Source organism: Haemorhous mexicanus, chromosome 5, assembly GCF_027477595.1.
Source record: "Haemorhous mexicanus isolate bHaeMex1 chromosome 5, bHaeMex1.pri, whole genome shotgun sequence".
NCBI lineage: Eukaryota > Metazoa > Chordata > Aves > Passeriformes > Fringillidae > Haemorhous > Haemorhous mexicanus.
The window spans coordinates 31,717,251-31,738,941 of record NC_082345.1 but is presented as its reverse complement, the minus strand read 5'-3'; the positions used below and the strand labels follow the sequence as shown (position 1 = coordinate 31,738,941).

The 21,691-nt window shown below is 37.2% G+C and overlaps 1 protein-coding gene across 9 annotated transcripts in view; it reads right to left on the bottom strand.

The window, feature by feature from the left end:
- Positions 1-781: 781 nt before the first annotated feature.
- The window catches only part of NR2C1 (nuclear receptor subfamily 2 group C member 1), a 53,208-nt gene continuing 32,298 nt past the window's right edge, over positions 782-21,691 (bottom strand). For all 9 annotated transcript variants that reach the window (XM_059846771.1, XM_059846773.1, XM_059846770.1 and 6 more), the window contains 7 exons: positions 21,011-21,195; positions 17,460-17,622; positions 15,942-16,063; positions 12,780-12,919; positions 11,030-11,167; positions 7,198-7,303; positions 782-6,673 (listed from right to left, as the gene is read on the bottom strand). In XM_059846771.1, the coding sequence (XP_059702754.1) occupies positions 6,499-6,673; positions 7,198-7,303; positions 11,030-11,167; positions 12,780-12,919; positions 15,942-16,063; positions 17,460-17,622; positions 21,011-21,195 (1,029 nt within the window). In that variant the 3' untranslated portion in view covers positions 782-6,498. The remainder of the gene's footprint in view (positions 6,674-7,197; positions 7,304-11,029; positions 11,168-12,779; positions 12,920-15,941; positions 16,064-17,459; positions 17,623-21,010; positions 21,196-21,691) is intronic.

Below are 21,691 nucleotides of genomic sequence, written 5' to 3'. Positions count from 1 at the left end.
CTTTTACCAGTGCACCTTACTTTTTCTCTGCAGTGTGTCAATTGATTTACTTCATGATAAAAACATTTCAGAATTCAAACACGGAAAGAATGGCAATTAGTTTCTCATTCGGGATAACATTCTGGGTTATCTGCACATCCATGCAAATGCCACATTAGTTTATAACAGAAGACAACAACTAAAAAACCTTACGCTTTTAAAATTATCATTGAGAATTCAGTTCTGAAATAGACCAAAACTTGTGCTGATTTCACAAGTTTAAACATCAATAAATTCATTATTTATCCAGTATTATTTAAAACTGAGATAAGTTTACTTGAACATCTGAAGTCTGTTTCTTTCAAAAGAAAAAACACTTTCTTCAACCATACTGTAACTTTCAACCTAAAACTGATCCATAATGAATCAAATACTAATTTCCAAATATCCATTATTGCATTATATGACAGGAAGATCCATGACCGGGGTTCATTACAATACATACTTCCATACAGCATTTAAAAACCAAAACACTAGTAAATTAAATTTTACAATGAATCATTAATTGTCAAATGCATAGGCGAGAAAGTAGTAAGCATGGAAACAAAGGGTTAATTGCAAAAAGGTTAGTAAACAGAAAGATACTGCAGCTACCACAAATCCCAGAGACTGAATATAACCAAGAATACTTCACTGTATAATAAAAATGTGAAAGATCCACAAACTATTTGTAATCATATAGAGTGTTCTAGGTCCATATGACAATCCGTATAAAACACTAACAAATAATAGGATATTGCAATTGTTTTCTATAATAGAAACTTACCATTTATTTTTAAAAATACATCCAAAATAGAGTTTTCTAATTTAGCCGGGTTTCAAGACATTTAAAGTGATTTTCTTTATACAACAGCAAGACAAATACAGTGATACTGTATTGCTTACACTGAAACTGATGTACTAGCAAACCACAAAGGCTGAACAAAACGCACAGGACAAGTTTCAAAAACAACAGACTGACTTTCACTGACCCTGAAGATCACACAACAAGAATAAATGTATGGACAGATAGGTTTGTAACTACGGAAGGTATTGCAATGAAGGAACTCTTGAAAAAGGTTTTAAATATAACAATTACTTGCACTAGGAACTTTAGCAGTATGAAACAAGCAACCTAAACCCACATACATGTGTGCAACATAGAGTTTCATGAAAAATATTCAAACTAGTAAGCTTATTATGTGTAACAGTACTATCGTCTTTAAATTATAGGATTCTAAAATGTATTAAACTGTTTTTCCTTTCATGTGATTTATATTAAAATGATTTTTCTTGTTCTCAACATTGAAAATTTAAAGCTGTTGAAACTAAACTTCTCCTTTCATTGGCAAAGAGTTTTTGGTGGGTAAACGCCACAATTTGGTTAATCCTGACAGGCTCTGAAAACTCTCAAGGCTCGTAAAGATCAAAAAGTTGACAAGTATTTTAAAGTTGAAAAGAAATCAAAAAACCAATGAAATAGCTTAATATCCATGGCAGATTAAGCTTCAATATTCACATTTTTGTTACTGTATTGACAGTGGTACTGACAGAACCCAGTAATATTAGCCAGTCTCTCATTCAGTACCAAGGACTTCATTCATAAGACTATAAATGATGATAAATCACACAGGTGGCAATGTGAGATCACGTAATTATAAAAAATAGCTGTTAGAAACACTAAGGGTCTCAGCTGAAGGTAACAATATATTTCATTTAACTTAGAAGCAGTTATCTTAAAGCAACGAAAACAAAACCAGAACTTCACAGTTTGGTTTTTCCATGAGCTGTTACATTGTTCTTAGAGGACAGTAATGGTTAACATGGATGAATAAGGAAAAACCATGTTGATTCCTGTATTTTCCTGTTTTAAAGCTCCCATTCCTGAGAAAACCCCGTTATGCCTCATTCCTTATCAAAAGGATGAATTTATAGTTTAGGAATGATTAAAGAAATAATCTGAAATAATTAATGAAGATCCTGCTGAGCAAAGTAACACTGAAACAACAACCTCCTGTATGGGATGCATCTTTTAGATCATCATAAAGACAAAACAGATTACTTGGCAGGCAGCATAGATCAGCTGTACTCCACCTTTACATCAATCTTGAAAATTTATTATCATAAAAATGTAAAACTTTGGGGGGAAAAAGGTCACTTACCAGTAGCCAGAGCTGTTTGCTATGTGTGGTATGTATGCACTTTGGCTCTTTAGAGGTCCAAATGTCAGAGGTATCCAACACCATAAAATGTAGGGTTTTTTTGGCCCTCACAATATACAAACACCTGAATTTAAACAACCTTGTGAAACATGACCAAGGTTTCTGTGAGTTAACACATCCTAAGCACATAGTCTTAACCCAGCAGTCTATGGTAGTTGCAGTCTATGTGTAACTGAAGTTAACTTGCATTCAAACAGATTAGGGCACAAAGAGAAAACAAGGACAGGAATCCAAAGAAAATCAGGTTCTGAGGATATCCCCTCCAAAACAATGCTCCAATTAAAATTCAAAAAACCCAACCAACCAACCAAACAAAAAAGATACATACTAGCTATGGAAAGGCAGCTAAATACCCATCAAGGACAGTAAAAACCTTGCTAGGGCATGCAAAAATGTGGGCAGGAATGCTAAGGCTCAGATTGAACTAAAATTGGCCAAAGATGTCAAGAATAACAAGAAAGGTTTCTACAGATATGTGAGTAGTAAGCAGAAGCTCAGGGAAGATACAGAGCCATTGCCTAACAAGGCAGGGAAGCTACTCACTAGTCATGCTGATAAGGCAGATCTCCTCAGTATCATCTTTACTTCCATCTTTACCAGCATAGCTGGACCGCAGAGCACTGCATCAAGCATCTACAACAACACACCTGTCAACCCACCAGCAGGTGAAGAGCTGGTCTGCAGCCTCTTGCAAGGGCTCAACCCACAGAAATCCATGGGCTCAGAAGAAATCCACCCTAGATTATTAAGGGAAGTGGCTGACACGGGTCCAAGGCCACTCTCCTTAGGAAGTCTTGACAATCTCAATTAACAGACATTTCCTGTGCTGAGAGCAATCAATCACTGCAAGATGTGATTGGACAAGGTACTAGATAGTCTGTCTCTTCTGGGGTCCTGCTCCCATGGAAGGCTGGAATGAAAGATCTTTCAAGGTCCCTTCAAGCAATAAAGATGGCTGAACTGAAGGATTCAATTGCTGAAAATTTACATCTGTAGATACACTGATATTTTCTCAGCTGTTTCCAAAGCTGGACAGTACCACATGAGAGGCTGCATCAGCTGAACCTTTTTGTCAGCTGTAAACAAAGAATTCCATATCACACCTGAGGCTCAAGCTATGAAGTGGAAAATTTCTTCAAGGATGTGAGAGAGATTTGCATAGTGTGCTTCATTACAAAGGAAAGGAGGTTTTTATTTCCATCTTACTATTACCTGGGTTTCATAAATCTGGAGAATATTAAGAGTAAAATTCTTCCAAGATTAGTGGAATACCTGGAAAACTACCTCAAATATATTCAGAAGTAATATGTTGTCAGTTTCCTTCAAACTTTTAATATACAGGACTGTAAATCCCTTGTGCCTGCTAGGGCCAGAAATGGGTTAGGGATAGCAAGGGACTAGAAAGCACTGTCAGAATTTCTGAGGAGAGCTGAACTGGAGAATGATCAACCTCCCATCTGCAACTTGGTCCTACAGCTCAAAAATGGCCTCTAACTCATGGGCAGAGAATAAGCACAGCAGGTTGGCAGCAACAGTCCTTCAAATTTACAGAAACTCTGCTGATAAGATGCATACCTCCTGAGGCACAGGATAGTCATTTTCATACAGCTCTCCAGCAAACACAGATAAAGAACTTGAACCCTACAACCTTCAAAATGTGTAACATGAGAAGAACTCAGCTGCCACGGCCAGTTCCAACAGAGAAAAGGCACAGCAAAGGCCCGGACACATTGTTCCATGCCATCAGGGGTCCTCAGCACTAAGTGCTTTGATCTCTGGGATTGGATATGACCAATTGTGTAGTATGGTCCTCCACAACATTCCTCTTTCTGAGCTGGAGAGATGGATTTGATGGGTGGACTATTAGATGAGTAAGAAAGTAGATGGATGGTCACAACCAGAGGGCTGTGACCATCCATCAGTGGCTCAGAATCCCAAGGGACATCAGTGACATGTGGGGTCCATATAAAGGACAGCGTTATCATCTTCTTTAATGACAGAGACGAGTGCACCCTCAGCAGATTTGCTGATGACACCAAGCTGAGTGGTGTGATTGACACACCTAAGGATGGGATGCCATCCAGAGGGACCTGGACAGGCTCAAGAAATGGGTCCATGGAATCTCATGAGGTTTAATAAGACTGAGTGCAAGGTGCTGCACCTGGGGCAGCCCCTGGTATCAATCCAGGCTGAGGGATGGACAGATGGAGAGCAGCCCTGCTGAGAAGGACTTGGGGATGCAGGTGGATGAGAGGCTGGACATGACCCAGCAATGGCACTCACAGCCCAGAAAGCCAAAGGTGTCCTGGGCTGCATCCAAAGCAGTGTGGCCAGCAGGGCCAGGGAGGGGATTCTGCCCCTCTGCTCTGCTCCTGTGAGACCCCACCTGCAGGGCTGCATCCAGCTCTGGGGTCCCAGCAAAGAAAGGGCATGGATCTGTTGGGGCTCTTACATGAGGAAAGACTAAGAGATCCAAGACTGTTCAGCCTGGAGAAGAGAAGGCTTAGGGTTACCCAGCTGCAGCCTTCCAGTACCTGAAGGGAGCCTACAAGAAAGATGGAGAGGGACTTTTTGTTAAAGAGCATGTAGTGACAGGATAAGGGGGAATGGCTTCAAACTGAAAGAGAGCAGGTTAGATTAGATATTAAGAAATTCTTTACTGTGAGGGTGGTCAGGCACTGGAACAGGTTGTCCAGAGAACCTGTGAATGCCCCATTACCAGAAGCATTCAATGCAAGGCTGAGTGGGGCTTTGAGCAACCTGGTTTAGTGGAAGATGTCCCTGTCCACAGAGGTGGCTGGAACTAGATGATTTTTAAGGCCTCTTTCAACCCCGACCATCATCTGATCCTGTGATTCTATGATACAGGCTCCAATTATGGAGCTAGGGTAGAGAAAGATCCAAGCAGCTCAGTTAGTGGAATCAAGAAGAACACATAAATTCAGGGTCAGAGGCAGTTCTCAAGTTTTTTGTCTGGTAGTGATCCTCAGATGCTGAGAAAAAACTACAGAACTCAAGAACTTTATAACCCAAGCCTCATCTTGTAGTCTCTTGGTGTTAGGGGTGGCCTTGGAACTGCCACTGCAGAGTGGGAAAAGGCCTCCATTTAATCTGATCTTCTGGCTCGGCAATTTCTGGTGCAGGCATGTGTTTCTTGATTTGGTGAGGCTCTTCCTCACTCAGTTTTGCCAGAGAAAGACAGGGGTCATGCTAAATAGAACTCAGCCTTGACCCAAGACTCAGAAATGCCTAAATGCTAATGTCTAAAGAAGACCATTTTCACTAGGATACTTCTCTCACTTTAAGCAATGGGAAAACTCAAATTTGAAAAGTAATCATAAAGGACTGGTTGGAAAAGAGAAATACATACCCAAGGGCTAACCATAACAAAAAATAAAGACGTGGACAATACCTAAGAGGCATCTAGAATGCCTCCATCACCGGGCACTGAGTGTGAAAGAGGGAGGGGTACTGTGAAAAAGCAGGAGTATGCTGTCTTTGAATGCCTGCAGTATACACTTTGCTGTTAATTTTTCATAGTATAAAACAGCTGCTGTCTACCACATTATTGTTAGAATATAGTATTCTGTTGCATCTTCAAAACAGTCACTACTGACTCTTTGCTGCTTCTCTTTTGATCAGCTGCAGCAATGTTAACATGAGAATATTTTAAAATGTGAACGTCCTATACTTCCCTGCACTTGGGGTATGGTATCCAGTGTTTAATTCAGCAGGAAACAAATCACTCTTCAAAACAACAGCCAAAACTAAGCTGGGTCTTGTCTGCATGGAAACTGGCCTTTTCAGGATGTTTGATTATGTATTTTCCATTTGATACGTGAAAAAGAACTAGCAGCAAAACACTGAAAACAAAGCTCAGAGAGGAAAGTTAATTTATTTGTCTAAAACATCAAACTAAGTTGAGATACCTTAGTTCAATCAAAGCTTCTTCAGTTTCCTCATAAGCCTGAACTTCATAAACAAATATTCCAAGTCCGTCTACCTACAAAAATAGGATGGACAATTTTTGACCTTCTTCAGATATCAAGTTAATTTACAAGTCCTTGAAGACAGAAGAAGAATAGGAAGGGATCCTATATCCTAATACACTCCACCACGTTCCCCAAGTGTACTGGAAAGGAGGAATATGAGCCTTCTTTGGAAAGGTGCATTGGAAGGCTTATGACCATCTCTTGGAGACAGGGTATGCATGTACATCACCATGACTGCCATGGTACAGAATCCTGGACTGCTCCTTTTACACACCATGACCTATGATCTGAGAGTTGTAGTCTGCTGTCTCCATTCGCAGAATGTATGGGATGATGCTGTCAATCTGAACGTTGCCAATCAGTCCTGCAAAGAACAGCTCTTCAGTGATGGCAGCACTCATCAGCCTGAGAGCAGGCAATCGCAGAAGAAGTCTAGATAGTCTAGAAAACAAATTTGGTGAAAAGTGTTACTCAGCAAATCACAGATTTTGGTGTTGTTCTCCGTGATATTATTAGCAAAATAAGAGGAAAAAGAGACAAGGGACACCACTGGTCAAAGTTTGCTGTATCTAGTTCACAAAAGGCTTAAATATTTAAATCAGTATGGCATTGAATTTATGTTTAGTCATGTCTTGAACAGCACAGAAAATGTGCAAATGCCTGTCAACTACATGTACTATTTATGTTTGGATTTAGGACTAAATGAGGAAACATTCCAAATAGATGCAATTCAAATTGAATGTTACTTTTATTTTGGATATTTAATTTTATAAATTAATAATGAGATGAAAAATACTACACATAATGTGTATGACCACATGCATAATATTTGAAGTGCTCTAAAGGTAATTCCTTTATTTTAATGAGGTAAGAAGAAAATGTATATATCTATTACATGAAAAACTGCACACATCAGTGACTCTGAAAAGAGAATCAAATCAAGTAAGCATCTGAGTCATACAGACCTGTAGGTATCATCTGGATACGCCTTTGTAACATAGTCTTGGAACTCCATGTAAGCTTTTTCTTGAAATTTCTCAATCTGTACCACATTTTCTAGACCTGGGTGATCTGAAAAAAAACCCAAAAAACAACCACTTCTTCTTTGTTATACTTGTTCTACAGAAAATAAACTAACATCCATACAGGCTATCCAGTTGCCAACATACTGAAATAATTATGTGGTAGCTGCAGCAACTCAGTTTTAGTGGTAGACACTACTTCACCTCCTTATATTTCTCTTTCTTTACATTTATATTTTATTTAACTTTCCATAAATAAAATCAGACATTTGAAAGAGTTCAAATAAATTCAGTGCTTGCAATGTTTATGTTAATCTTGGTGATACAACTCTGTTCTCTGTGTAGCAGTAAAACAGGATTGTTTCAACACACTGACACCTCCTGGAACATTGGATGCAGAAATAATATTTAGGTGAAAAGTGAAGTATAAAATTAAAATCAGTGGAAGAAGCAGAATAAAAAGCTGTGAACTGTTTCTTAAGACATGTACAAAACACACTGAATCATAGAATATGCTGAGTTAGAGGGGACCCATCAGTATCAGAGTCCAACTCCTGGGCCTGCACAGGACACCCCAAGAATAGCATCATGTGCCTGAGAGCACTGTCCAAATGCTTTTTGAATTCAGATAGAACACTCTGCTACATACAAGCCTTTCTCAACTATTTTGTGCCAAAATTTCAAATGTGGTAATCATAATTTTTAGCAGTGATTTGAACTTACTCAAAATATAAGTGCTGCTAAAATGAAAGGACACAACTGCCAAGTCACCCTCGGAAATTATTATGCAGTAATTCTGAACTCTCACCATGGTCTGTAATTTTGTTATCCAGCTATCTGAATGTAAAAATCTTACTGTCATGCTAGCATGACAAATCACACAGATGAAGAGTTAGAGTTGATGTGCCAAAGGCATCACTTCATGCTGCTGCTTTTAAAGGCATGTCAGGAACACAGCAAGAAGTCAACTTCTGGAAACAGTAGTTTGAAGACCACTGCTTGTACACTTGCAGCCATTTAGAAGGATGTCAAGTCGTCTTGGCACACCCTTTACACTAATCTCTTTGCCCAAGGCTGTCTTGTGGTAATCAAACAGCTGGCTTGGCACAGCTGAATCACCAGGGCTTACTAAAGCAGGAGATTCTGACCTTAGGGCTCTGCTGCATGCACAGCCCAGCCTCATCCTGCAGCACAGCAGTAAAATCCCTGCAATTATAATTTCTGGCCTGTGAGTCATTGCCAAGACATCCCTTCTGTTCAAGGTACCAAACATGACTTTCACGTGTATGAAGATTTTGTTATAAGGCTCAAGGGTCAAGAGTACTGACAACATATTGCCATTAAAGAAACTGCTCATTAGTAATGTGAATTTGAAAACACCAGCTAAAGAAAATTTCTCTCAGTCATGTAACTGGACTATTGTCTTTTCCCAAGGTATTTTTCCTTCTACCTTTTGTCTTGTCAAACTGGAAGGAGACAAACTTCAGACCAAAGAAATAGGTAAATACTACTTTGCAAGTGCAAGATTCCTCAAGAAGTATTTTTTGGCGTCTAACAGAATTGATTTTTCCACACAGGCCAGAGGATTCTATCATAAATCCTAGTGGACATAATTCTACAAAAATGGACTTGAGGTATTCTCCCACAATTTCGTTTCTTTCCTGAAGTAACCTCTGCCTGTTCTTTGTATAGGAATGCCAAGAAAAGGATTATTTTGAGGTAAGAACACTTGCAGGAGAATTTTATCTCCTGCAAGTATTATTTATTAAAATTAAACCAGCAAACACCCTCTGACCATCCACTTAAAGAAAGTCTCTTCTGTAATAACTGTTCAATCCTCAGCAGAAAAGGAAAACTGCAAAGATTTTCAAGCTTGCTTAATATTGTGTTTAAACTTAGTGTGTTTAATGGTGAGTCCTGCTTATCAGGAAACTGAAATTGTTTCAGTGATGCAGTGAACTGTACAAGCAAATACACAGAACCATGCAAGACTCTCGTGGTCATAAGGACTGACAGCAGGATTATGTCTTAGAGTAAAACACCCAGGATCTGATTTTCTTTAGTGATCCACAATAGAAAAATATCACAATAGGAATTCCTCTGGAAATTAATCATCTTTTCTGAAGGGTTCTGACTCTGCTTATACCACCTTTCATTTGCATGAATGTTTTTCATGTCAGAAGTCTTTCATTATTGCTATATATACATAAACAGATAGATATAAAATTATATATATATATATATATATATATATATATATATATATATATATAGGTAGATACAGAATTATATACTTAGGTAGCAATGTAAGATATGCAGGGCTTTGTTTGTGCACTTTGATGAACACCATGAATTCCTGCTGATGCTGCCACTTTTACTGGTAGATACTACATACAGAAAAGACCATGCAAATCTGAGGGAAACTGCAAAGCAAGAATCTCACAATATATGAATTCTATTTATTAGAAAACCTGTTTAAAATTTACATTTTGGAAGTCTCAAGTTCTAAAAGATTTTCTCACCTAAACTATTTTTTCTAAGTAAGGGTGAACTGCAGCTGAATGCAAAAAGAAAGTTTTTCTTGGATCTAATAAGCCTACAGAACTGACAAGAACCAAATACCCAGATCTCCTCCATGTCCTACACTACTGACAGGGGTCATTAAGATTCTGTGAGCATTTTAACATCCACTCCAATCTTTTCTACAGGACATCAGCATCTACAAAAGGCAGAGCAACAAGGATTAAGGAAGCTGCTGGTACTTTTAACACCTTCTAATGTGAAATGGAGTAACTGAAGAGTTACTTTCTAAATGTGAGAGTGAAAAACTCTTGGAGATAGAGGAAGTACTTGAGATTTGCACATTTTTCTTTCATCAAAAGACTTGATTTGGCTTTGTATTAAATCCCAGTTCTGAATGATGATTCTAAGGCCTGCAGGATACTGATACAATACCTAAACGCCTTTTGTGAAGAGTCAATTCTGCAACTTCCAAGTATGAAAACTAATTTTGCATCTTTCTACATCCAGGCATAAGGGATACACAATGTAATTACTCAGTAAGTATCTACCACAACCAGAGGACTCTTTCCTCCCTATTGTAAACTAATCACCCAGAAGGGAAATAAAGTTATATTTCCTTCACTGTCTAAAGTATGCCTAGTAATGCTACTGAGAGTACATTAAGCAAATACTGTTTAGAAGACAGAAATAATAACGTAAGTGAATGTTTGTAGTGCTCATTCACCAGAAATGCTATATGCATTGTCTGTGTGGGGGAGAGGTGATGTTTCTGTAATTCTGAATGTGAGAACTGATGCCCAGATAGTCTTTCATATATTAAAATCCCAACTTCAATCCATCTCATCTGGATGTGCTAGAGCAACACTTCAGAAAATTAAACTGCCGGTCTTCAAAAAATGTACCCCAGAAAGGAGGTACAAAATTTAAAGCAATAAATAAATAAATGAAAAGAAAAAAAACACAAATTAACCAAAATCCCAAACCCAAAACAAACCCAAAACAACAAAAAGCATGAGTGGCACAGCCACAAATAAAAATCTACACATAAAAAGAATCAAAGTCTCCCCCTGCAAAAAACATCCCCAAAGCAACATTCAGTTGTTTACATTAGAAGATTAACCCTCCTCTTCCTACAGTCCTTAGAAACCTTCCAAGATTCCTCAAAAAATGAGGCAGTAACTGCGTATAATGAAATAGGTACACGGAAACAAATAGCACAGATTAAAATGTTACATTTGGAATAATTACATACCAGGACTGAAGAGGACGATTGCTTTCAAATATGCATATTCATATCCATCTAGACACAGTTTAACCATGCTGTTACAAAACTCTTGCAGTTTGAAGACATGCTCCATTACTAGTCTTCCTCTGTCTGTTGGCAGCTTATCTAAATCAAGACACACATAAGAAAAATTCCCAAGTTAACACACATGCAAAAAATGTGGTCACACTGGAATTTGAAAAATAATTATTTTACTAGATTCAAACAAAGGGAAATCTATGCCATCTATAAATTCCTATTAGGTCTGAATAATCTTGACACCAGCAATTATGGAGTATTAACTCTTTTTTTCCACCTCTTCCAATTAGGCTCTTCCTGCTAATGCTTCCAGTTATCAGGCATGGACTAGAGCTTGAAATGATCAAGGAAGGAAGAGACTACTTGTAAGTAAAGCATACACTGCTACTGCTGACCTGTGCTCAAGGAAGGAAGAGACTACTTGTAAGTAAAGCATACACTGCTACTGCTGTCCATGTGGCACCTAAGGATCAGGTGCCACATGGTAGGACAGTGTCCAGCTCCATGGGTTGTTTAGTCAGAGACCATGCCACTGCTGGGAAAGGAGAACTGTTCATCTCCCCTGATTTACACTGAGGGGAATGTGGTTGGTGCAGAGCTGTTCCCCTTGAGTTAGCAATAGCAAAGCAGCCTGAAAACTCCATTCCCCGCAAAACCCATCAAACTAGAGTCTCTAGACTCCACAAACTTGGTATCTCTTGGAGATACTGCAGCTGGCAGACTGCACAACTGGTTCTTGCTGTCAACCTGGATTCCCATTTTAAGTGGTAGAAATATGTATTTTTAATAATGATAAAAACATGACTTACTATGACAATACCTTTTCTGGTAAACATATTTCAAATTTTACATACACTAAAATTCCCAGATCCCATTTTTCTCTGCTAGAGAGAATCGGAGATTTGTTAGTATCTTTAGCTGATCCAGCTGATCTCATGATTTGATCTGTTTGTTTTAAACTATGGTTAATTACAGGAGGATCTTGTGGATGTTTTTAAATAACAAAAACCCCTTGGAAATAATTATTTACTTACCTTATCATAAAAGAGGCCAACTGATATGTCCCTCATTTGAATGAAAAATATGCCAAAGATGCAGGACATTGGATTAGCAAGGAAAGAAGTGTACTTAGTGGAGATCTGTTGAAGACTTCCATGAAGACTAAAACTAATACATGGAAGTCAACAAGCCAAGTTATCCAAAGGAACTGTATCACCAAGTTGGCATTCAGCTGCTTTGTGTCACAGCTATGAAGAACAAGGACAGGTGGGTCATTCTTTACTTTGTATCCTTTATAGAGGAATCTTATTCACAGTACTCCTGTGTTCTTAACATTGATGCTGCCCAAAATATTCCTAATTTGGGCTGATGATATTAACAGACAGCAGAACACTAAGAGACAATACAATACACAAAATTTTTTTTAAAAGTGAGGTGTTTTTTTTTATCTGGAGTGAAATATTGTATTATATATTATATTATATATATATTATAGCTGACTTTTGCAAAAGTGCTAAAAAATTCTACCTTGGGGACTGTAGTTGCTAGTATCATTTTGCTTCAATACTAACATGAAATTCTTTAAACAGTAAATTTACAATAACAACTGAAGGATAAACAAAGAGCTTCCGTGCACTTCAAAACTCAAAAAATATCCAGTAATTCCCCAAGTCTGGCATGTGCACAGTATACACCTTACCTTGTTGTAAACTGCCTTGAAGGTGATTAACAAAAGCAGCTAAGATCGTTGCCACATTCATAACTTGTGAGCATTGTGCTAGACCAAGTGTAAAAAGTTCATTCCAGCAGGCTTTTACTAATGATATGCTGTTATCCTGTCTATTAAAAAACACAATAATTTAACAAAACCGGCCATTTGCATTCACACATTTTTTTAAATTTGAAGAACACTTCATAAAACATTAATCTAATTCAATCATTACAACCAACACCAAAATGAAGTTCTGCATAATTTTTCTTTGCTAGAATTAAAACACCTTGTTTAAAGTGACTTTTGTAAAGCAATACATTTTTTGTTTAAATGACCTAAAAGGAGATAGACTTCTATTACAAAAGCAAGCTGAAGTTACAGTAAATGACAACTGTCACAGTAAATGACAACTGTCACAGTGTACTCCATCATGCTAGTCTTCTTAGGATTTGGGACAACATTTATATGCATGGACTAAAAAAGATTACACTGTTCCTGTATTGTGGATGTAGAAGAGACTCACGGGTTTTGGTGGTTTGTTTTTTCCACTTGAAAACTGACAGGTTGGTATAATTTTTAACTGAAGATACAGGTGAAATGGAACATGTGTGATCAAGCTTCTGAGCTTCCTGACTGCTACCGTCTGCATCCCTTTCAAGTTTGGAATAACACTTGAAATACAGGCTTCAAAGTATAAATAATAGTCATAAGGATTTATTTGCTGCAGCTTAAATTAAATATATCAATTAATACTCAGCCACTTTCGTATTAGTAACCTAACTTTCAGTTATGCCAAGCATCTCTAACTCACAGAGCTGAACAAGAGCTCAGTACCTTAGAAAGCAAATCCCACCAGAGAGGAGTCAAATTCAGGTACGACGTTTCACAGTTTTAGCCAGTGAATACAAATAATGGAAATTTAAAAGAAGTACAAGATCTATCAAAGAAGAAAAGCATATTAAAGCTAGGATTTCAACTACAAAAATACAGTGGAATGGAATTTTGACGAATGCAGATATAATCTTCAGGAACAGTTCTGATGATTTAGTGCAATACTAAGATGCCAGATGACTGGTGAACACAGACTTGTCCTTAACTGGATTACAAAGAGCTTACTGAGAGCAATATTTTCATTATGATTCAGTTCTTGTTATGGTAGATATGATACTGTACATGCAGTTTCTGCACATATTTGTCACATCTTTGTTCATCTCCTTTAACATAATGAGAGAGACTGTGCTGAGCACTATTGAAAATAGGGTGTACTGGCTACTCCTCTGATAGATGTATGCAGATAAACATATCATCTACAGCATCTTTATGGCTGATCAAAGTTACACCAGAACCAGTTCTTAAGTGTGCTTAAGCAGCCTCACAAAACTAACAGGCTGTAACTAGCTTGGTGAAGGTTTCAGTATGAAACTCTCTTGTGAACAAACATGCCCATGCAGGAAGATGAGCAAATCAATATCTGGCATCATTAACTACATCATTAGGTCAAAGACAACTATCCTGCTGTGACTAAAGGAGAATGTTGCCTGAGGAGGAAACAACCTAGGTACAATTGTCCATCTTCCTTACAAAACCATTACTCATCATGCTCCATGAATTTCTCTTCAGTTTAAAAGTGAAATGAGTCACCCTTCTGAAAGCCAAAATTATAGGATATAATGTACTCCAACTATAAAGGCTGCATTAATTTCAAATAAATCTCCACTTGAAAATAGTTTGCATTTTAGGCGCTTCAAAGAAAAATTGAATGTATGTTATTTATATACTGTTGCCCATGATCTTGATTGGGTCTCTAAATGCTACTACAGGTGAATATTAACACTATTATGGCAGCTTACTCCTCCACATTTTTTAAGCAGAAAAATATATTGTGAAATAACAGATAAAAAGAACAGGTGCAGATTTTTCTAGCTAAATTTTTTTGGACAGAGAGGTCTTCTGTACTACATTTTATTTTTAAGAAGCAATTCCCATTTTCTGTTAGAATACCAATTTGTACTAATTTGCACTTGTCTCTCTGTAACAAAACCCTTTTGACATAATGTACTATATTTATTTGTTATGCATTTTATAATTCTGCAGGTCAACAATTACTACCAGAATAAAACATCATATTTACCTATTTTTTTACCTCTACTATTCTTTATACAATATTCCTTTCTCCTTCTCCAACACACAGGTTTAATTACACACAATACAGTATCTTTCCTTAAAAAGTGTAAATAATTTGGCTGAAGCATCTAAGCAAACACAAATGGTAATCACAGATCATCCTGCTTTTGACAGCTTTCCTGAAAAAGGGGACAATCCCTTATTTTAAAAAAGGAATTCTCTTTGCTGCCAGTCACAGGCTATTTTGATATTGAATTAAACAGAAACACTGAGATGAGAACAAACTATCATGATTTATTCACCATTTGTGTCAGAGCTGATACAGTATCTTTATTTGTTTGATGTATCTTCATAAAATTACTTTTGAGTATAGGATAAATCAGTTTTTCCCATGCAGTTTGGACTTTTTTTATGATGATCAGCAATGGACTACAAAATTGAACTTAAGTGATACACTGAATTCTGATTGAGAAGCAGGATGTTATACAAACTGTAAAAAGAACAGTTAGAATTACCTTTTGGTTACAGGAGACTATTTTTGGCAAATCTTCTGAAATTAGACAACTTCATTCTGAATGTCTGCAGAATCTAGCAAACCATTTTGTTCATGTAGGTTATTAAAGCCAAGATTATTACTAGTAATTCACCTTATAAGGATAAAAATTTTGGGGATTCAGACAGGAGCTTCTTTTTGGTGATTGCCTAATAAGCATCAGGATGTAGCATAGAGATGTAGCTATTAAAAAGCTGATAGAAATTCTACTTTCTCAAAATACTTTAAGAAGCAGCAGTGTGCAGCCATTTGATTGTTCTAAATCTGCTATTTTTTCTTACAAAACCCAACCAAGCCCTGAATTTGGACCCAAATTGGAAGTAGATTTAATTCAGAAAATTTACCTTACAATTAAGATTTATAACAATTTTAATTAACAGTTTTATATTTTTACAAGTCCCTGAAGAAGATAGCAAAAACCAGAAATTCAAAAGCACATATGCACAACGTAAGTGAATAAATGGAACACTTACCCCAAAGCTTGGAAAGATGGAATGGAACGTGCCCAGTGCATGGACAAGAAAAGCAACCTGGAGGCAGACTCACAAATATAGTGAACATTAAGATAATCAGGCATAGGAGAAGGCATGGTGAGCTGCAAAACAAAAAAAAGTAGGAGGAAAAAAATAAAAAAGAAGAAAGTGTAAGATAGTTATTTTACTTTCTTCGTAATATGTTTAGGAAGAAATCAGTCCTTTGAGTTTCTTCTAAGTGAAAAAAATAAAATTGTTCATTAATTAGAAAAGTATAATCCCAACAAAACTGAATGGCTCCCTTTTGCATTATTAGTCACACGATTACATGCTGTATGTTAAATAACTACACAGCAACAAAACAGTTTGATTTGTTCATAGAGATTCATGTCTGGGACAACGGGAGATGGAAAAACTCAAAACTCAACTTCTAAGACATTCTCAAAGAATAAGAGAAAAGAATCATTGTAACTGGAATGAACTTGCTTACATTAGAGGAATTACAACTCCTGGAGAGAGAGAATGTGTGTGTGAGAATTCTAATTCACAGAACTTTTTTTTTTTAACTTTTAATTAATATTTTACAAAGAAATACAAGAGAAATCTTTTAGTGTTTAAGTAAAATACCTAATACACAGCTGCTCCCAAGTCCAAAAAACATAACCAACACACATCATAAAGGACCCTTCACAATGTTAGTAAGTAAAATTAGTGATGTTACCTGCATATGTGAAGAAAGAGATTCCACCCTAAAAAGCTTACAATATGTAATTCTGTCTTCAGAAATTAGTATTTTTAATGCAATGTTCTGGCTAATGCAATTTAAAAAAAAAACCCTGACATTCGCATTAGAGATGTTCATTTGAATGATCAAAAGAGATGCTGGTAAGAGGGGTAAAGTTTAACCAAATACCTGTTACTAAGTTTTCAGATGACCAAGCTTTTCGATTCATCCATGAAAAAATAAGATTATGAAAAAAAAAAGATAGAAGGAATTCCTGCAAGCTGGTAAAATGAGAAATAAATCCAGAAAATATATGGCTAACTAACACAGCAATTGTATTTAAGTCAATTACTACCATGCTAAAATAGGGTATCTACATAAACAAGAAACTGACAAATACATTTAAAGGTCTCAAAATCCAGTTGCAGATTGTATCAGATGCACCCATTAACAAGTGAGAATGTGGATGCTGACTCTGCTTCATGCAATGAAATGCTGACTCTGCTTCATGCAAATACTTTGTCTATGTAAATCCTTTTGTATGGCTTACCCAGTATTTTTAAGGTAAGAAACCATAAAATAAACAGTGCAGCTAAACCATTGCAGAGTGCAGGACTTTCTCCCAAACAAAGAATTAACCAGCGAACAAAAGCAGTTCAGTAACTGGAAATTAATGCCAATACCTGAACAAATACTCCTCTAAGAAATTCAAAATAAAGCTTAGTCAGATTATTATTGTACATCACTATGTCAAAATAGCTATAAACAGTCAACAGTAAGAAAGTATTCAGTACCCTGAATGCTACATGAGCATCACTGAGTAGTGGCCCCTCTATTTCAACAATGTTCATGCTTGTTTCTCCACCAAGCAGCTGTGCACTGGTGTCAATGCTTTCAGAGTTCTGGCATGCTGTGCTCTCTCCCGGATTTAATGCTTTTGCAAGAGTATCAAATGCCCTGTAAGATCACAAACAAACAAAAAGCAAATTTCATTTTAGAGACCATTTCAATTTAAGAGGAACCTGCACAAGTCTGAAACCTGCATATAGAAGTCTGTTTCCGAGATTTGGAAAATAAAAGTCAGTAGCATGCTTTTCCTGACATTCCATCGAACTCTGAAACAGAAATTAGCAGCAGATCATGTTTACACTAGTTGCCAACAAATTCACAGTTTTGACATATTGGTTGTGCTGCTGAATCACAGTTTGCTTTTCAAGATCTCTTTAGTGATGTTCACTGAGAATACTGGCATGAGTGTTTTGAGGACATGATCACCAGACTGCTGTTACAGTCACTTAGTGCAAGTATAAATTTTACAGGCTTTTACTGATATGAAGCACAAACTGAGTAAGATTATTTTTTTGTTAAGTAATGAGTTGTAGTTCGATTTTTCAACCTTATTTGAAAAGACTGCTTCAAAATAGGTAAGAGAAAGCACTCCCATACTTTCAGTACAACTCTTAGTACCCTCTGCTGCATGGCAGTGACTCTTGGCTGTCACAAGCACAAATGCTAGAGGGTAAATGTCAGGACAAGCACAGATGTATTGCTCAATATTTGGCTGCTTGATAACAGGTGTTGTTTTTCTGCTCATAAATACACCTGAGAACTACAACTGACACACCTTCAATCAAAAATACAGACTTGATCACTGCCTACAGACAGATGACATATCCTGGGAACAGCAACATTTCTATACAGTATTGCATGAAAAAATTATGCACTGAGGCCAGAAAACTTTACAGAAGCTGATTATCAGCTTGTATGCAGAGCTCATTCTCAGTTTATAGACATGTTTATTACCACAGAGTCTAAAATCACTGATTTAATGCCAAAATCTGGGCTAGAACTTGGCCAGCTTCTCTACCCCCACACTCTCTAGCTACATGAATTCACTAACATGCTTAAAAAAAAAAACCAAAAAACCAAATGAGCTGTTTAACATAGCTACACACAACCAAATGAAATATCATAGGGAAAGAGCTGCTGAGGCCTCAAGGCTTGGGATGGTAAATGAACTACGTGTTGGTCCTCCCTAGCCTGTGTACCTTGATGTATACACATGAAGGTGACTGAGGTATAAACGAGTGGACTACACAGACATACCTGAGCCATCTTCTGTCTCTGTATGCACAAAGCTGGCACAAAGGGAAGGCATGCATGGCTCAGCTCTAGAAACTATTCTATGGACTCCTGCTAGAAGATCTGAGTTTCAGGTCTTCCACAATTCACTTTGCAGTCTTAGGTAGAATAGGCAAACACAGCAGCTCAGTGACAGCTGCTTTTTAAGAAGCAGGATCTCTGCAGGGTTCTTCATGTGGCAGGGACGTAAATTTAAGAGAACAAGACTTCCCCCTTCCCCAAAAGGTAAATGTCATATGCATCTGTCACTATCCTGTATTTATTCTAGCACAGGGTTGAAGTGCTAGAAAAATAGTGTGGGCACATACACTTAATCATGTCTGCCCATGACACTTTCCTCCCAAGTCACTCTTCAATGTTGTTTTCAAAGAAACCTTCTCCCTCCTATCTCATAAACTGCCAGCAGTAAGCCAGCAGAAGTCAGCAGCAGCTTTGCTTCCTCACAGCTCAGTAATGTGAGTCCTTTCCTACACAAAGCCCCAACATAAGCAAGGTCTGTAAGGTAAAACACCATGAAAAGGAGAATCTAGACCAAAGCTTGCCTGGGAGCTATGAAAATCTAGCCCAAAAAGTGAGAAAACAAGGCATAATCAGCATGAAAATATATGGTATTGATATCCTTTGCTACAGATAATTTTGGTTCTCTTTTTGTCAGGCTCACTCATCAACAGACATATAAGACTGCAGATAAACTGTAAAGAAATAATATCATGAAGGATTAGAGGACAAGGCACATAAAATTACAACATAAAAGCAACAAGGTGCTTGCAGCAAAAGCTGTACTCTATGCCAGCAAAACTGAAATCATAACTACTGCAAGCAATGAATAAAATACATGAAAAGCATGGATGGGAGAAATGTGCTCTCTGAAGTCCCTTAAATTCTTCTTCCTCAATAAAGATCTGCATCTGTTAGATCGTGCTGGCATAGGGCCTGACAGGGAACTTGGTAATTTAGAGAAAATTTTTAGTTTCTCTTGGAATAACAACTTCCCTTTCACAGCAGTATTTAACTTGAACCTCCCCACTGTACAGCTATTAGGTAACCTACTTGACAAGAGTACGTCAAGTCAGAGCTCTTTCAAGCTCTCTGGCTGAGAGAACCAGATGCCTTTTCACAGACAGACTTTTAAAACTGAACAGAAACCCTGAAGCTGGTAAAAATAAGCATCTGGAAGTGCCAGCAAATCCAAGATTTCTACCTCTCTTTGAACAGCCATAGTATTAAATCAGCACATGTAACAATACCACTTACACAGCATAGTCTAACATTCCTTACCAATTCAATTCATTCAATACCACTTACACAGCATATTCTAACATTCCTTACCAAGGAGGACACAGCAAAGGCCCAAATCAGCATCTATAAAAAGTCAGACTGGCTTTCTAAGCAGTAAAAAGAAAGGAGCAGAAAAAATGTAATCTGCTTGCAATTACACAAAGCAGTAGAGACCACAGGGGAAATCAGATATTTCAGCTACTATATGCCCACCTTTTTCCCCTTAATGGATTTACTCCACACACACTTTCAGAACAGAATGTAAAATGTAGGTGGTGTGTAAAAGAATATTGCTGGGACAGCAGTCAGAAGCTTGCATGAGATGACAACCAAAGAAGAACAGGATTGTGATTGATGGAAAAACTGTGAATGTTCTGCATATACATCTTATACATATGCTCAAAACAATGGCTCAGTTAAAACCAGTGCTAAACACAAGTTTGTAAGATACTCAGTGAATGCATTAATATTGGTAGTGACAATTCTGTACCTTCCCTTGTGTAAGAGGAAAATGCTTTTCAAGCTTTTAAGGTGATTAATAGTAACAAGCACTTAACACAGATGAGATAGCTTAAGAACAAGTTTTCCAGGATGACGCAAAGTACTAAAACTATGGTACAAGACCTAACTAAGGCCCACCTTAGTATGGCCAACCAAAAGGTAAGAAAATCAGCTGTAACATTTACACTGAAATTAATTTCAAGTACAAACAACTAAAAGGATTTATTTCTCTAATGGAACTTTCTTTTAATTTCACTTGGAAGAATCTTACAATATTTGCTTCTACAAGAGCTTACGCTGATATTACTTTTACTTTAAAGCAGATAAATCTCCTACATTGTGATGATTTAACTAATTGCCTGGTCTGAATTGACAGAGACCTTCTCTTGAAAAGGACAGAATTTTTAAGTGTAACATGCCTTACCTTGTAACATCAGTACTAGCTTGTTCTTCTTGCTTGAGTTCAGATAATGATGCATCTCCATTACTCAAATTTTCGATCATGGATAGCTCTGTACTGCTTTGTGACACGTCTTTGCATTTACTGAGATTTGCTAAAGAAGTCACCACATTTGCCAGTGTACTTAAATCTCCTTGACATGCTTCTACCTAAGGGGAAAGAACAGCTTTTAATTCTCAGATAACTGGCAGCAGTTAGCCTGCATGAGAAGAGCCTAGCTTTCACATAAATGAAGAAGAGAGCATATACAAAGATATACCTGTAAGAAAACTGTTTTCAGTACATGAGTAACCCAAATACAGCAATCACACACTGCACTGCATCTAAAATATGGCATATTTTGACATTTACTTTTAAAAGTAATAGCTATCTATTTCTTTCAGAAATAATACTACTGATGGTAAGCAAGTGCAAAAAGATTCACATCTCTGTGCACTAGTCTATCACCAGGAATATAAGACTGCTCTAGATTATACTTTTGGCATCTTCATTCACCATGTAAATGAGTCAGTAGTAGCAGGGTAGGAGAATGAGAAGAAGGAATGCACAAGAAGTCACCTTTATAAACAAGCATAAAAATGATTACGCTGTAGCCTTTTTGGTGTTTATGTCTTTGTTTAACTGCAAAGGAAAAAAGTGATTCAG